Source organism: Montipora capricornis, chromosome 14 (assembly GCF_036669925.1).
Source record: "Montipora capricornis isolate CH-2021 chromosome 14, ASM3666992v2, whole genome shotgun sequence".
Taxonomy (NCBI): Eukaryota; Metazoa; Cnidaria; class Anthozoa; order Scleractinia; family Acroporidae; genus Montipora; species Montipora capricornis.
This window is the reverse complement of record NC_090896.1, coordinates 49,423,853-49,441,352: the sequence shown is the minus strand read 5'-3', so window position 1 is coordinate 49,441,352 and position 17,500 is coordinate 49,423,853. Positions and strand designations below refer to the sequence as shown.

At 38.7% G+C, this 17,500-nt stretch overlaps 3 protein-coding genes across 3 annotated transcripts in view; all 3 read left to right on the top strand.

Annotated features, from left to right (window-relative positions):
- Positions 1–5,566: 5,566 nt before the first annotated feature.
- On the top strand, positions 5,567–6,154 carry LOC138032077 (uncharacterized). The gene has a single exon (XM_068879664.1). It carries the CDS (start codon positions 5,567–5,569, stop codon positions 6,152–6,154), a length of 588 nt encoding a protein of 195 aa, XP_068735765.1.
- A 4,831-nt stretch (positions 6,155–10,985) lies between these two features.
- LOC138031254 (protein mono-ADP-ribosyltransferase PARP14-like) overlaps positions 10,986–17,500 on the top strand; it is a 96,093-nt gene continuing 89,578 nt past the window's right edge. Inside the window, exon 1 of the mRNA XM_068878945.1 lies at positions 10,986–12,350. Within this exon, the coding sequence (XP_068735046.1) occupies positions 11,282–12,350 (1,069 nt within the window). The 5' untranslated portion in view covers positions 10,986–11,281. The remainder of the gene's footprint in view (positions 12,351–17,500) is intronic.
- The window catches only part of LOC138031257 (protein mono-ADP-ribosyltransferase PARP14-like), a 6,755-nt gene continuing 3,494 nt past the window's right edge, over positions 14,240–17,500 (top strand). Inside the window, exons 1-3 of the mRNA XM_068878952.1 lie at positions 14,240–14,401; positions 14,919–15,392; positions 16,086–16,982. Coding sequence (XP_068735053.1) covers positions 14,377–14,401; positions 14,919–15,392; positions 16,086–16,982 — 1,396 coding nt within the window. The 5' untranslated portion in view covers positions 14,240–14,376. The remainder of the gene's footprint in view (positions 14,402–14,918; positions 15,393–16,085; positions 16,983–17,500) is intronic.

Genomic DNA, 17,500 nt, shown 5'->3' with positions numbered 1-17,500 from the left:
TGTTTTTTTAAAAAATATATTACCAAGCAAAAAACTACATGATTAAATATTTGCATAATCAATCAAATGGAGCATGACATTCTCGGAAATAAAGAACAGGGTTTTTCCGTGATTTTTAACCAACCACAAGCTTCACATTCTTACTTCACAATTGTGAAATGTTTCAGTGAAACTTTTCAAATTTGTGAAATAATTTTGTGAAGTTGCATGCATTAAGTTTGTTTAAATATTCGCATAATCAATCAAATGGAACATAAAAACAAAATGAAGGTTTTCCCCCCATATTCAAGTCAGTTTTAACCAATCACAACTTTCATTTTTTTTTACCAAAATTGTTTCTCAAATGATTTTTATTTCCATTTTGGTTTCTGTTTTGGAAGTCACTTTGGAACATGCATTCATTAAGTGTGTTAAATATTCATATAATCAAATGAAACAGGAAAGAATCACGAGCGTTAAATGAGTCATCATCAATATATTGTCTTAAGTTTATGAGACAGTAGTATGATTTTTTTTCAACCAATCACATCAACCGGCTTAACAGAATTTATATTTGTAAACTTGATATTCCATTTTTCGTTGGTATAGCAATGAAGCAAGGACAATGAAACTTTGTGAGTAAATTTTATGCGTAAACTTTGTCATCAAGATTGTTTTAGTGTGTTGATTTTATAATGCCCATAAGCGTAACTTGTTATGCCATTTTCGTGGATATATCGCTTGTCATCAAAGCATGACAATGACACTTTATTCAGATAATAGCTTCCAAGTTGATGTAATGCATCAATCAATTCCAGCGGTGCCCATCCCCCCCTCCCGGGAAATCGCAGGGCATTTAAGGTTATATATTAACAAAGATATGATAGAAAGAGATCATTGTCATATCACTGGAAAATACAGAGGATCAGCTCATCAAGATTCTAATTTAAATTTTCAATTAACAGATGGAATACCAGTTATTTTTCACAATCGGTATGCTTTTGATAAGTATCAGTGTATGATTTATCATTGTTTGGTTTACAACCGTGAACGTTTTCTGTTATTGCTTCAAAATCAGCATATATAACAAATGGAACAGGAAGTTGTTTATGAAAATTAGTAACTTTTACTTTTGAACCTTTTTCAGGCATTTTGGTAGCTTGTTCGCCATTTATTTGAATACATATTTCTTTTTGATTAGTTAAAAACTTGTCCAGAGCTGAAGCATTGCATGCAAAACATGCGACAGTGTTTTCTTTCTTTATGTCTCGTTTGGTTCAACATAAAGTTGTTGAAGTCTTTTATAGGTACATAATGTTTGTTTGCATTTTCTGTAATTAGCAACAAATTCATACAATCTTCATACTTTTCTTTGAAACACAGATGGGATATTTCTGTTTTTCTTCATAACCAAATACATTGATGTTAATAATATTTTGGTTTTCAATTTTGTTTATTTGTTTAATAGTTACTGGAAATTCAATGCCAAATGCTTTATCTGATTTTTTAAATCGTTGTGGATCTTTGTTTTGTGGATTAAGATGGCGAATATGGCACTACCTGAAGCATTCATTATCATTGTTTTTTACGTTTATCAATCCTTTTGAACTATTACATAATTCATTTGGTAGTTTAATATAGCTATTTCCTTTAATAGGTTCATACTTAACAATATTGAGATAATGATTTTCAACTGATTTTCTTGTCCAACCGCTTCCTTCTGAAATCCATTTAGCTATTTTGTTTAATATTTGTAGTTTCAATAATTTTAAAGCTAGTTCAATTTGAGTTTTGTTTATCACTGTCTGTGCAATGCTGTTAAAATAAGCTGACTTTATTGTTTTTTTCTTCACGACCTGTTTGTTTTTCGAATGTAATCTTCAATGTTTCAATGAATTTTAGTCCTTTCATTTCACTTAAAACTTTTTCAATATGAATTTGAATTGCTTTTCTTGTGTCTTGTAGTTGAATTAATTTTAATGTTTATTTCATATGATGTTGTAAAGCCTTTTAAAGCATTGTTTGTTTCTTTTATTATAGTTCTTTGTGCTGGAATAGGATTAACATCAAAAGTTTTAGTTCTTTTAGATGGAATTGGTTTATAATCATCACAAAATTCAAGTGGTGGTTCAATTATACTATTTTCATAATCTTGAATCATTTGTTTAAAACTACGGCGTGGTATAGGAATTGGTATTGGACGAGTAGATTTTTGATTTGTTGCATTTATTTTTGTTTGAAGTGTATTTATTGATTTATTTTTGTCTAATATTATATTAATAAGATCTTGTTTTGAAAATTTATTATAATTTTCTTTAATATTCATTTTGTTATTAACATTAGATTTGATAAAATCATTATATCAAATCCATGAATAATTTCGCCTTTTAAATCATTTTTGTTTTTTAGTTTAAACTTTTGTTTTCGGAGTTAAAATAATTTTTCAGTTCATTGTATTTTTTATTTAATTTATCACTTTGCCTTTTTTTAATAACTAAATCATTTTTGTATTGTTGAATTAAATTGTCATATTCATTAATTTTGTTTTACCAACAGATTTTTTTCAATTTTGGCAGTTGCATCGACAGTTTCATTCATGCCGTATTTAAAAATTTTAAAAAGTTGTTTATAATTTTTTTATTGATGTCAATTTTAAGAACATTACCACCGTCAATCAATAAATTTATAGTGTAACCATCTAAATTATTGAGAAAATCATTACCTTCATTTTCATCCATATATATATAATTCCACTTAAAACGAGTTAATTTGCTTTTATTAATCTTATCAGTCGTTTGTTTCAATAAATTTTTAGAGTTAATTTTTTTGTTCATACTTTATAATTATGCTATATAAAATAATTTTATTTTTAAGTAAATTTAATAATTAAAAAAATTCAAATAAATTGAAATAATTTATTTAAACTTTTTAAGCAAAAAAATAAATCTATATGTTTAAAAAAAAATTAACTTTTTGAAGAATTGATTTGATGTTTCTTAGTTTTAATATGAGACCATTTTGCAGCTAATTGATAATTTCTAGAACAAGAATCACAAAACCAAATTTTTTAAACATATATTTTGTTTTTGAAATTCTAATAGCGTTTTTCTTTCTTCATCACTAGAATACGTCATTATTAATTTATAATATTACTGTATATTTAAATAATAAAAAAATTAATTTTCATTTTCCTTGTCTGTTTCATTATCTGTACTATAAATTTCAATATCATCATAACACGTTCACTCTTCGTTTATCATTTCCACTGACAGTGTAGTGTCTCCCTGGACTAATTCTGATAATGATAGGCCGTTGTTTTCTATACATGCAGTTGTCCCAAACGCCGACACTGATCCCCTCAGTCTGAAATGTTGGCTCGGTAAGGCCAGAAATGCAAAGGCTGCAAGGAAGAGTACCTGAAAAATAGATTGATAAACAAAAGGAAGTCAATGTCACAATTTGCTAGAGCTTAACTTGAAAGTTCCAACACATTTGTGTTAAGATGTTAACACCACTAGGACCCTCTGAGATTACTGGATGTGAAAATTATTAACGGTTTCATCTGCAAATGTTTGTACCATTTTGAATATGGAAAGAAGATCGAGAATTGGACAACATTTAAACAATTTTTTTTCAAGCCAAAACATCTGGCTTGTTATAGATAGTTTATTCAAGGGAATAGGTTTGAGTTTACTTTACATTCGGCATTCTACTTAATACTTTATAAATATTATATATATATGTCAGTCTTACACAGTTTATTTTGTTCATACACTTTCAAACCCTGTGTAAAAAAGAAGTGAAAACTTAAAACAATATATTCTCAATTGCTGTTCGATTCCCGTTCCTCTTATTCAAAAATATGGTTATTTATTAAGTTAAGCAATGATGACTCCCAAGATTTCCTCTCAATTTTCTTTGAAGTTAGAAATTTAGTTTTTATGTAAATAACAATATTACCTCTGTGGTGTTTGCATTGACACAACGTAAAATTATCGTCACGTAAAATCTCGACGTAATATTACGCGTTCATTCAGTAAAGCTGAATGCCAAATTACAAAACTCAATTTCTTTAAAATTTACTTCTTAACTTTACATCGTAACTTTACAGTGTAAACTTAATAAGTTAAGTTAAAAGTGTCATTTTCAAAGTACGTGCATTCTCAATGTTTAATAAGTTAACGTTCTCAGTGTTAAATTAGTTAACATTCTCAGTGTTTAATAAGTCAACATCCTCAATGTTTAATACGTCGCATTGACATCCGCAATGTTTAATACGTTAACATTCTCAGAGTTTAATTAGTTAACATTCTGTGTTTAATAAGTTAACATTCTGACTTAGTTGGTGCTTGAATAACAACATTTTGATCGTCTTATCAGTTCACCTGTTAAATAATCAAATCAGTTAATGGATATTTCCCATTACAAGCCTGGCTAGTTTTGTCTTTGCACAGGGGCGGATCCAGGATTTTTCTTAGGATGGGGTGCACCACTAAGGAATTGCGTAGCTGACTGGTGAAGTGTCTTTATGCAGAATCGTAGTTCTATTAGAAACCCTCAGGTTGGGCAACTTTTCGTATTTCGAGCAACTTTTAGTATTTCGAGCAACTTTTTGCATCATGAGAATGATGGGTCTGTAAGAAAGAGAGTTAACATGAGCTTGAAATGGTTGCTGTGTGTATTGACTTCGTGTCTCGTGTGATTTACTTTTGTGTTCGATAATACCTCATTACATTGGCGACGAGGACGGTCCGTCGTTGGAAAGAACTCTAGCAGTCTTTGTGACACATTTATCGGCTTCGTGATGGCCTCCGCTCTGCCACACTTTGATCCATTCGACATTCTGCTGATGGTGCAATCGCTCAACGATGGCGAAAGTGGATAAAACGTCTCGAAAATGTGTTCAAACAGAACCCAGGTGAATCATTATGCAAAATTCTGCTCAGCCAAGAAATCACCAGGTTAAGCCTGCAATTCGCATAAAGCTAAACAGCCCCGCGGACCTCGCAAATTCAAAGGAAATCGAGAAAGAACAACGCGTAAACCAAGTGGAACTAGAATACACGCAACATGAGACCCTGTCAAGCTCTGATAGTGACTACACTTTCAGGTTGGAAACTTCAGCCTCGACGGCCAGTGCTCCTTTTCTCTCGTTGAAAATAAATGTTGTCTCGTGCAAGTTGTTAGATATGTCTAGAAATGCCCCTAAATAGACGCAAACGGATTTCAATAAGCGACACGAAGTGTCCCCTTACTCTTCTCCCCAACTTTAACATCACTCATGTCGCGGAATACAGACAAAAAACGTCTCAAAGTGTCCCCCAAATGCTGCTCTTTAAGTAAAAATTAAGTGCTGCATTTACCCAAAGCTAAAAATAACGCTAACCTTTAGCCTTAAAAAATTTTAGTTTCTAAAGAAACTGTGGTACTGCGTCAGTGGGAGATTGAAACAGAAATTGATTTCATCAAACGAGTTGATAAAGGTCCAATAACCGCAGTGAAAGATTTGGAAAGCATGATGCGGCAGGTTAGGTGATGGGCAGGTTAGGTAGCAATTGCTTAGACTTAAAGGGACACTTAGTGGCGGATGTCAAAATTGGGCGTGCATCTAATTAGGTTCATTTTTGGACATAAAGTGAAGTTCTTAGTGGACTCTGGGGCCAGTGTGAACATTGTGAGTTTCAACGAATCCAGGGCGCTTGGTGTTGTTTTGCAACCTTGTGACACAAGAGTCTGTGCTTTCAACTCTTGCGATCCGCTTCTCGTGATGGGCAGGTTCTCCGCCCTTGTGGAATCAAAGTGCAGTGCAGTCAATGCTGAGTTTCTTGTGGTGGAGAGTCAGACTACTCTTCTGGGATATGCCACAGTTACCGAGTTAGGAATACTTTGGATTGCAAATGTTATATCAGTGGAGAGAAACATTTTTCAGAGGTACCCTAGTCTCTTTGGGAAAATGAAGAATGTTGCAGTTAAGCTGCACATTGATAAAAGTGTCAATCCAGTTCATCAACCACATCGAAGAATCCCGTTTCACCAACGTAAAAGCCTAGAAGCCTGTGTAGAGTCCTTGCTTAAAGAGGACTTATTGAGCCTGCTGTTGGACCAACCCCCTGGGTCTCTCCAGTTGTTTTGGTCCCCAAGCCAAAGCAACCTGGTGGTGTTCGACTGTGTGTAGATATGCGGAAAGCCAACAAAGCCATTCCCAGAGAGCGACACCTGATGCCCACCCTTGACGAAGTGATACACGATCTAAATGGTGCTACTGTGTTCAGCAAGCTAGATCTTAATCAAGGTTATCATCGGTTGTTGCTGCATCCTGATTCAAGGTACATTACCACGTTCTCTACTCATATCGGTTTGTTTAGATACAAGCGTCTCAGTTTTGGCATCAATGCTGCTGCTGAAAAGTTTCAGAATGCGAGTGCCTCAGCCATTAGTGACATTCCAAGCGTTAAAAACATTAGTGATGATGTTATAATCTATGGAGTGAATGTACAGGAACACGACAAGGCTTGCTTCCAAGAGCTGAACCGTAGTCTTCACAAAAACAAGTGTGAATTCTACATACCTCGAATTTAATTTTTTGGAATGGTCTTCAGTGGTCAAGGAATGTCAGCTGATCCTGCCGAGATAAAAGCAATCAAACTAGCTGATGCACCAACCTCGGTGAGTGATAGTCGCAATCTACTTAGAATGGCGAACTATGCTTCTCGTTTCATTCGCAAGTATGCAGATATTGTTGCTCCCTTACGTGATCTCACACACAAGGGTGTAGAGTTCAAGTGGCAAGAGGTACACCAACAAGCATTAGACCAGCATAAGTTCAGTCTTACTTCAGATGATATCATGGCCTATTTTGATCCTCGTAAGAGAACTGTTCTGATGGTGGATGCCAGTCCAGTTGGATTAGGTGCTATCTTAACCAAAGATGGCAAAGTGATCTCCTATGCAAGTAAAGCTCTCTCAAGTGTAGAAAGGCGGTACTCTCAGTGAGTCCGAAGCGCTGGCTATCGCGTGGGGCTGCCACCACTTCCGGATGTTCCTGCTGGGAAACCGCTTCAAAGTGAAGACTGACCACAAGCCCCTGTTGCCTATATGCAACAAACCAACTTCTCAAGCCTTAGCAAGAATTGATAAAAGTTGCAGTCGTTTGACTTTGAAGTGCTGTATTCAAGAGGTGATTTGAATCCTGCTGATTACATATCAAGACATCTTCAAGGTACCTCCCACTGTGATCTACTTGCCAATTCTACAGGGCGGTATGTTAATTTCGTTCTGACACAGACCACACCCAAGGCAGTGAGCAGAGCTGAGACCATTCAAGCTACATCACAGGATGCCACTCTACAAGAAGTGATGCGTCTTATATCAAATGGCCAGTGGGACAATCTGAAGCCAGTGGATTGAGTTGATCCAAATACCTTCAGAATCTTTGCCAATGTCCGGGTTAAGCTGACTTCGGTGGATGGAAAAATTGTCCTTCGTGGAAATCGCATAGTCATTTCTGATGCTCTTTAGAAGCGCGTTGTAGAACTAGCTCATGAGGGCCACCAAGGATTAGTTAAGACGAGCAATTTGTTGAGGTCTAAGGTCTGGTTTCCAAAGATGGACCCTGCTGTTGATGAAGTTGTCAAGAAGTGCTTTCCATGTCAGATTGCCACACCCAAATCCTCTCCTGAAACATTGAAGATGACTCCCTTGCCTGAAGGTCCATAGCAACATGTTAGTGTAGATTTTTGTGAAGTAGCTGGACATTATGTTCTGGTAGTGATCGATGATTATTCAAGATTCCCTGAGGTCGAGATCATGCGATATACATCTGCGAAGGCAGTTATCCCTAAACTGGATCGCATATTTGCCGACACCCTACCATCCAGTTCCACTGACAGTCACAAGCAAGAACCACAGTATGTTGACAGCCAAAGGACGCGACCGGACCAAAGGACGCGGCCGGAAGGTGTCTCGCAATTCTTCCCACTTTAAAGAGTTCCTTTCGAATGAACCAGGTAGCTCCCTTAGTAATGTGGACATGCCAAGCCTCCTACCTTCTTCTGTGTCAGCAAGCCAGGAAGACACCGGCCCAGTGTTAGTGGACCCCAACTCAAGTGCCAGGACCCCAGCTGATCCACAACTAAGGAGGTCTACACGTGTGTCCAAACCTCCCAAGAAGCTCATTCAAGAAATATGATCAAACACTTTGACTGACACTTCTGTTGCGTTTAATTGCTTTGAACTCCAAACATGTGCTTTAAATGGTTGCTGTGTGTATTGATTTCGTGTCCCCTGTGATTTACTTTTGTGTTCGATAATACCACATTACATGGGGGTGCACTCCCCCTGCACCATCTCCCTAGATCCGCCCTTGTTTTAAATGGTTCAATGTCCCATTTTACATACCATATTCAATCAACTGGCAATCAATGTATTGTTCATTCTACGGTCAACGAAGCCCCTACCCCTGCACCTTTTGCTTTTTCTTTTCAGCCCTCCAATACAATAACAGTAAAATTAGTCTGCTTATTTTCAACACAATTTAATTATAATCATTCTTCCTATCTCCAGGTGGTACCTTGCGCATTATTCAACACTCGGGGCGGGGCGTTTTCAATGTAATTATTATAACATCAATCATTAAGCGCGGGTCCAGGGAAAATGGGGACAGCCAGAGTTTTCCGATAACAGGAACGGCAAAAGTGCGAGTCTCTGGGGGTTCCGGCACATATACTACCCGGGAAAAACCTTTTGGAGTTCAATCCTCCAAAGTGCCATTCCTCGGGGTTCCGGCACATATGCTACCCGAGAAAAACCTTTTGGAGTTTAATCCTCCAAAGTGCCATTCCTTGGGTTTTTGTTGAACCGAAAATGGTATCTTAGCTAACTTAGATCAAACGGTTTTTTAAACTTTGAATGGCTCTAGTAGTAGTAAATACAAGTATAGTTGTGACTCCAGAATACATGTACAGTGCATCCTCGGTTTAATGAAGTGTCAAGGTACTAAGAATTGTTGTTCATTTTTTTCGTGGATTCCTTGTACCCAAACATTTTAAAATGGCCGCTACATAGTTCGATAATGAGAGGTTCCACTAGATTTACCGGCACGTACACAGCCAGCCAAACAAGAATACTATTAGCAAACTGCACTGTATGCAGATGCCTCACTGATTAATATTAAATTAGAAATAACAAATTTTTAATATGTATATATTTGTATAATTAATTGCACTTGACTTTTGTTATGAAAAACGAAGAAATAGACCAATTTCGATATATTAGAATTCTAGCTTGGCTACGAGGGGAGCAAAATAACAGAAATTTCCTTGAGGCTTAGATATGAATAATGAAAGTTATTTTTTATTCCCTGAGATTCGTGGCCGAGCTAGATTTCATACATCGAAATTGGAGTGTGAAAAAAAGTACAATTTTCGAGCAAGTTTTCCATCCGAAGCAAAGTTTTTCTTTTCTAGTGTTTTGCTACTTCTTTTAGCTTGATCTCTATGAAACAGGAGATATTTTCTGTTGTCATTGAAAGTCACGCGACCAAAAGGCACAGAAATGTCCTACCTTTGTATATTTTGACTTAATTGTGGGTGGGAAAGCTTACTCCTGATTGGTCATTGTCTCTTCCTCCATGCCGGAATTTCTCGCGGACCTTTCTCTGGCGAGTAACTTTTGAGCAACTTTTTTGAATCAAGTTTCGAGGTACTTTAAGCAAATTTCGCGCACCTTTTTGATCATTTACTGTCAACTTGTGGACACGCCAAGAGACCGGAACCTCTGTCTACCTAAGAAGCTGATAGCTAAATTGGATAGAAAGGGCTCCATCTCGGTCAATGTACCGCCGCTTTGCCTCGTCTAGTGGTAGGAAGTCTTCCCATCCCAAAGGTGACTTGGGATGTAGCCATCTTTTTTCTGGTGTCCGCTTCAGGAAGACGGCCCACCCATTCCGCATAGCAACACTGTCAGATTCAAGAGATACAAGGAATAATGCCTGGAGTCGTACGATTAAGTTTTCTGCCATGTTTTGGTCAGCATTTTGGAAGTAACGTTTACAGTCTCTCCAAAGACAATCCACGGATGCCAACAAATCCGTCGTTGGGGAGCCAACAACCAACCACCAATACAGCATGTGAGGGCAAGGAATAAGAAACAAGCCTTGCTCGAGATTAACGGGGCCATTGCGGCCATGCTTGATTCAAACTGAAGTTACTTTTCAGCTCTATCACACATGAGGTGTGTATTGCTGACGGTATAATTCGATGCCACTTATACGACGACCTGCTAGGACCCAATATAAACATGTTTGTTTGTAACGCATAAACATGGCTCGTGTTGTGCTCATATATATATACGTGTTTGTCAGGCGTATGTTAGCGTGGAACGGACGCATGAACAGGAAAGGAAACATAGCAGGAAAGATGGCACGTATACGTGGCAAAAAACTGCACGTATATCGTTTCATAATTTTGAAAAAAATGGCCGACCATATTATACAGGGCTAACTTGGTTTTTGAAGATAAGACTGTAAAATCGAGACCTAAATATAATACCAACAGATTTGGAGATTTGCTTTCACACAAAACTAACATGATGCTTCCAGGTAAGATGCTAACCACGAATAGCCGGATACCTAAAAATTTGGTTTCATTAGTTTGTTTCAGAAATGCTAATTAAAATTTATGATTGAGTTTGTTTTATCTTGGTTTAAGGATAACATTTTTAAAAAATATATCAAGTTAGAGCTTGTTACATTTCAACCAAACATCATCATTGCGCAACTCGTCCTTTAGAAGAGATTGTACCGTTTTTCGCCGGGCTTTTAAATGTGGGGAGGGAACGGAGCAGCCTTTAAATGTTGGGGTTTTAAGTGACTTTACTGGACACTTCGTGAACAGTCCATAGCTAAGCATAATTGAAGATGGTAAGTGGTGACAAATGTGATCATTGACATAAAACAAAAAGAACTTTAGGAAACTCAGAACCAGCTACTGGTTTTATTTTACAGATGGAACTGCGACTTGATCCAGGGCAAAGATTGGCGACGAGACCCTAAACCCGGAGCAGTCAGAGGCAACACTGAACGAACTAAAAGCAGAATTTCCCAATATTCCGGAGCAAAAGGCTTCAAAATCCGTTCCATTTTGTTGAACGATGTTGAGCGATGTTGACTGCTGGGTTGGGTAAACGATTTAAACACATCATCAACATTTGATTCAACAAAGCTTCATGAGAGGCCTGGCATTCGGTCCCAGGCTGCAGCCGCGGTTGTTACTACGGATACAAACTTGTTACTTTGGATACGGACATGGATACGTCATTGAAAGACCGATTAGTGCGCAGACGCATACCCAACAATGTTGAAAAAGAGGGGCAAACGGCTTCAACTTCATTAAACATTCGCGATAACAAAAGAAATGTTCAGTGGTTGTTGAAGCAAAGTTTGAACGCTTTTAAACTCATTCGACATGGATTCAACATCGATTCAACATGTTCCAACACAGTTGAAAGGGGGAGGGGAGAGGGGGAAGGGGGACAAACGGTTTCAATATCGCAGTTCAACAAAATCGAACGGACTTTAAAGCCGTTTGCCCAGGCCTTTATCAAGCGGGTCCTTCGTTGCCAGGATGATGCAGTAAATCTTGAGAGCGCACCTAAGCAGCTGCGGCAATTTCAAGATATTGCTCCACCACAAGCAAGAGGAGGATTTAAGAAAAGGCCAAGTGCAGAACAGAGGGGGGGACCGAGAGGCGGACCAACCATGCTCAAGCCATGGCAAAGATCGATAAAGAAACCCCGGGACGTATCTACAAAGGATCAAGGCGAGTATGAAGGCTTTCGATCTGAAAGAGGAGCCTGCAAAGATGATTATCAAGGAGGAGATAAATCTGGGTTTCTGAAGCAAAAACAAGAGAATGATTGTCAACCGGAATTGACTCAAGGACAAGATCGACTAATCCATAACAAGAAAAATGGCCTAAGAGGTGCCTTAAAAAAGATTAAAAAGGTTTTAATGGAACGCAAATCGAATGACAAGTCTGACTTTGGCCAGCGCGACGAAGATGAGCACATCAGTGAGGACCCATTTGCTCTAGGTTCTCAGATTGAGTTAGGACAGGATCATGGGGACGAAGGGCGAGAAAAGAGCACATCCAGCGTGGGCGAAAATCAAAGTCTTGGCGTGGAAAAATCTGAGCGGTTTGAGGAAAATAAATTAATCGTTTGTGAGCTGAGTGGACCAACGATTAATGAAGGCGCCTTAAACCATACTGAAGCAATTAGTGGTCACACGAGGACTCTTGGTGGTGAGGAGGTGAAAGAAGGATCAGTGATGGGGGAAGAAAAGGCTTTGGTCACAATGGATGAACCAGTCACGAGTAAGAACTTTAACGACGAGGTTCGCATCGTGGGCAACTCGGCTGCACAGGCTTACCAGGCTGCCAGTCTTTTGGACAAGCTGACTTCAGAGGAGAAGGTTTTCGTAGATGAGACGAACCGACATTTGTTGAAAACTCCAGAATGGCGCCAACTATGCGATGAGGTCAATACTAAAGGAGATGTCCGTGTACATCAGAATGAATTCAGTGAAACCTTTATTGCCGGATTCCGAGAACGTGCCACGAAAGCTGCACAGAAACTAAATTATTTCTTAGGAAATAACTGCATTCGAGAAGAGCGCTTTAGATCCTCTAAAGTCATTAGAAAATACCTGTCTGAGTGTCGCTTGATTGAAACCCAACTCGCAAGCTTTGGAGTGAAAGTTGAAAGTGGAAAAGGAGGAGAAGATCTTGTTATTTCTGGCAATAAAGAAGGCCTTAAGCGAGCACGAGATGAACTGAACACTATTGTGACCAGTGTCAGCTGTAAAATGGTTGACATCAAACAGCCAGGGCTGAGAAAATTTTATGCAAGTGGGAAAGGAGATCTTCTAGAAAAAACGATTGAGAAAAAGTATGAATGTGCGATCCATGTCGAGAAGAGGTTTGACTCGGAGCGAGAGGAAGATAAAGCACAAGGTGCACAAGCAGGCTCTGACTCCACAAGCAGCGGTTACGATAATGAGCGAGTCATTGGTAGTGACGATGATATTTATGATGAGGGGGAATCAAATGTAAGGGAAACTGATCGATCTTCTTTCTCCACCAAAGCTGGCCACCATGTTTCGTGGAGAGCTGGAATCATTGAAGCGGAAAAGGTGAGTTAAGTGATTTCAGTTCCATGGATTCTTTTGGAGTGATATAACTCAGTGGCAATTCTGCCAGTAAAATATTTAACTCGATTGGTGTAATCTGTAGATCCAGTTTCGTTCTGTTCAAAATTTCTCTTCGGACTCTCTATACAACTCTCTGATCCTTTCGTGTCTATACCATTTTAACTTAGTTTGAGGATCTACTTATAAAAGATAGTAGTCTTTATCGAATCTTGATTCTGGAAAAACGAGCAATAAGGGCATCGATTATTTTAGTGTCAATGGATTTAGCACATGAGCACTAATTGGGGACACTAACGAAATATATTAAAATCAAATCAAATCAAATATTGGTTTACGTGGCGAGGCGAAAACCAGAGTATTCCGGCGGAGAAAAACCTCTCGGAGCAGAGAAGAGAACCCATAAACCAAACCCACGTATGACACCGAGTCTGGGAATCCGGCCAACCCGGGTCACACTGGTGGGAAGCGAGTGCTCTCACCACTGTTTTAACAGTGGTGAACACTGATGTTCGGGACGCTTAGGGACCTATCGGGCACCTGATTGGACCGGCATGTTAATATAAGCTGCCAAAATTTCCATACTGTTCGAGTCTTTCTTTTTCGTTCGAATCGGTCTTCAGAGGACAACATTGTAACAAAATCGCATTTGTAAGATTTATTTGAGTCAAGTTTCGTTTCTTTCGCTTTTATGTAAAAGTCGTATAGTTTCGTTCATCGCTTTCGTTTACGGTCCAAAGGTTGTATATTAGTTTCTTAAAACAGTTATTTCTCTTGTACAATTGCGAAATATTGATTTTTCAATGTAGGCCTTGACTCTCATCCTCCCACCTCTTTGTTTTCATAACTTCATATGAGACGCGAGGTTTCATTTAGGTTTCCTCGCCACTTTCTTTTTTCTTTATTTAGTATTCTTATATTTTCTGTAATTGACGTATTGGGACAAAATGAAAATAAATAACATCCAGATGTCCAAAAAGATTCAAATTTTCTTAACTGGATTGTTAATTATCCTTACTTAAACCACAGGTTGACATCCTGGTCAGTTCACAAGGAGCATGCTCCAAAGCAATCCTTAAGGCGGGTGGTCCGGCGATGAGGGACAGCGTAACAACTCCAAACGCTGGTGACATTACAGTCACTTCTGGGTTCGCATTGCCCTGCTGTTGGGTGATTCATACCAAATGTAGCCCATGGAACACAGGCATTGGCGCGACGGTGAGTGTTTAATTAAGCTAATTATATTATGACTACTTGAAAAAATCAGCTAGAGTACAGCAAGCAATTTTATCATTATCTCCCCGATTTATTTGCTCATACGTCTTAATTTACATTGTTGAGGGCCGTGAATCCATCTACAAAAGTGACCTTGCAGGAGTCAAATTAAATCGGCGACCTTTCGATCACTTGTTCGGATCCTCTACCAGTGAGCTATACATTATTCATTAAGTGCATTATATTCGTGCGTAAGAAGATTTCGCGCACTGAGGCATATCGATGAAAAGACAGTCACTGAGTTTGCGCACTTGAGCATTGCTATCTCAGGGGTACGGTAACCGCCCTTTTTGACATAGAAAATGTGATTCCTGCATGATGTGGCAATTAATTCTGTGTCTTGGTAACAAAATTCGGCATTTTCATTTATTTTCATTAAAGGATTTGCGAAACATCGTGCAGAGGTGTCTTCAGAAGGGTGAATAACTAAGAATGAGCTCCATAGCTTTTCCTGTTATAGGCGCGGGGAATTTAAACTTTCCACCTGACGAAGCCTCTAGAATAATGTTGGAAGAAGTTTTCAGCTTTTGCCAGACAAATTCTTCGTCCACCTTGAAAGATATTCGATTTGTGGTGTACCAACAAGATCAGGCCCTGATCACTGCTTTCAAACAGGGGATGGCCAACTTGCAATCCAAGCATAGCTTGTCATCTGAACATGGTTTGGTCCGACTAAAAAACAGCAAGAACACAGGCCCGAGTATTGAAGTCATAAATGCTGATTTGACTCTGGAAAAAACTGATGCAGTTTTAAACATCATCAGCACTGATATGAACATGAACAATGCCGGTGAATTGAGCAAAGCTATCTTGAAAAGAGGCGGGCTACAGATCCAACAAGAGTGCAGCCAACTGGGAAATCAAATTGCGGGCTCAGCTGTGATGACAAACGGAGGCAATTTAGCAACGCCTAAAGTTATTCACATTATTTCAGGTTTCTTTTTCACTTTTTATATCTTCCGAGTAATATTAGATAGGTATTAATTCTTAAGTGTCCTGGAATTGAACCTAAAGCATGTCAACTTTTTAACAGTTTATTCTTTGTTTTCTCGAATATCGTGCAAACCGTCCTACCCTGTTTAGCAAAGACTTGATTTGTTGGTTGCATCTTTTGAATTCATTACCGTGGCTATTACCTCGTAGCGGCGAAACCATTTTGTGCTCGTGTTATGAGAGTGAGTAAGGTCCACATTTTTGTCATTATGAAGAGACTTGGAGTGCGGAAAGAAGCAATGTTATGATTTTTAGATATTTTCATTTATAAACGTTACTTACATTAACTTGTGAAGTTACGTAAGCAGTAACGAAAGGAAAGCCTGAAAATTCAGCCTGAACTCAACCCTCGTGATATCCACACCCTGCACGGGTTTATAAAGATTGACACAAATGAATAGCTAGCTGCGCAGAAGTCATGGATATGTCGAAGGCATGAGTGCGATGATCTAAGAGTCGTAAAACATTTCTTCCCTTAATTCAAATATATATTAAGCGTGGCCTCGTATTCAAACTGAGGTGGTGTTCGGGCCCAGTAGGATGTGGAGATCGCGAATTTACGACCAAATCCCACTCGTGAATCAATCAATATGACCAGTTTTCGTATTTTATTTCTGCTTTCTTTTCTCTTCAGAGTCGAAGGATAAACATCATCTTCAGACATGTTTAGAAGCTGGTCTTCGCTTGGCGGATAAATACAAACTTCGCTCTCTTTCACTTCCTTGTGTTGGCACGGGCGGTTATGGTCTGTCTGCGGCGGACTCGGCACAACTCACCTTTCAGGCTCTTAACAACTTCAATTTAAGCTGTAAATGGGTCGGAAAAGTGCGCATTGTCGTATTTAAAGCTTCAATGATGCAGGAATTTTTACACGCTCATCAGAGACATTCAGCCAGGGAAGCTGATCACAAACTTGATAGCGATTCCTCCTCAGGGCATACGAGGCAACTCAGAGAATATGATAGAGGGTTGAGTGTAACGAACGACCCATCTATAATAATCTGCGTTGCAGGCAAGGACCCGACAAGCGTGGAAAAAGCGGTAGATTCTTTGAAGAGAGGTTTCTGTGAAGCTTGCACGACTCAGAAAGTCGAGAATGAGGCTGTTAACCAACTTTCTCACAGGCAGATTGACTCCTTGAGGAAAAAAGCTAGTGACCGTGACGTAAGACTTGACATCGAGGCTGACATTGACCGCATCGTGGTCCGTGGCGGACCAACTGAAGTAACAGGTATGGTTGGGGAGATCTGGCACGAAATTAATGAAAGAAATAAGAAAATCAAGGAAAAGCAACAAGGGCTACTGGTTTCAAAGCACATTGAATGGAGTTATGAAATACAAGGGACCAAAATGGTGTTTGGGTCGAAAACCAACGCGAAGTTGGAGATGGCGCACGTCAAAAACGAAGCCTTTGTTAGAGTATCTTTGAGAGCAGATGAGTTTGACATCAATTTGAAAGCAAAAACTGGTCAAGGACGGTACAACGGGGAGACGATAACAATTCACAGAAAGGTGAAGGGATCCGGCGAAGGTTAGTGAACAAATAAGGTTGATGGCTCTGTGTTAATGAGAAAAATGTGATTTTTTCAGAAAGGAAAGAAGATTCTTCCAACCGACAATTTTAGTAATACCACTTTACTTTCCCCCTCCTCGTGGACGTGGCCAGCATTTTCTCCTTCCTTCCTTTTTCACCGAATGTCCAGTGGTGCAAATATCCATTAATTTAACCTTTCAGACAGACTGCTTGCTACTTCCTTAGGTCCCGTGATCTTCCCCAGCGATCGTGGGGAAGTGTAAATTTCAAATTTTTGCAGTTGAAGGAATTTTACATTTATGCGATCGCGGAGAAGTGTAAATTGTAAATTCATGTAATTGAAGCAATTTGCTTAATGAATTGAATAAATTTACAATTTGGTACATCAATAGGAAAATGCCTTCTTTATTTTTATTTATAGAAACTTTATTTGCATAGTAAAGATGTTAAGATAATGCGAAAAGGGTGCTACTAGAGGAGAACTGAATTCTCATGCACAGTAACCCCCCACCAAG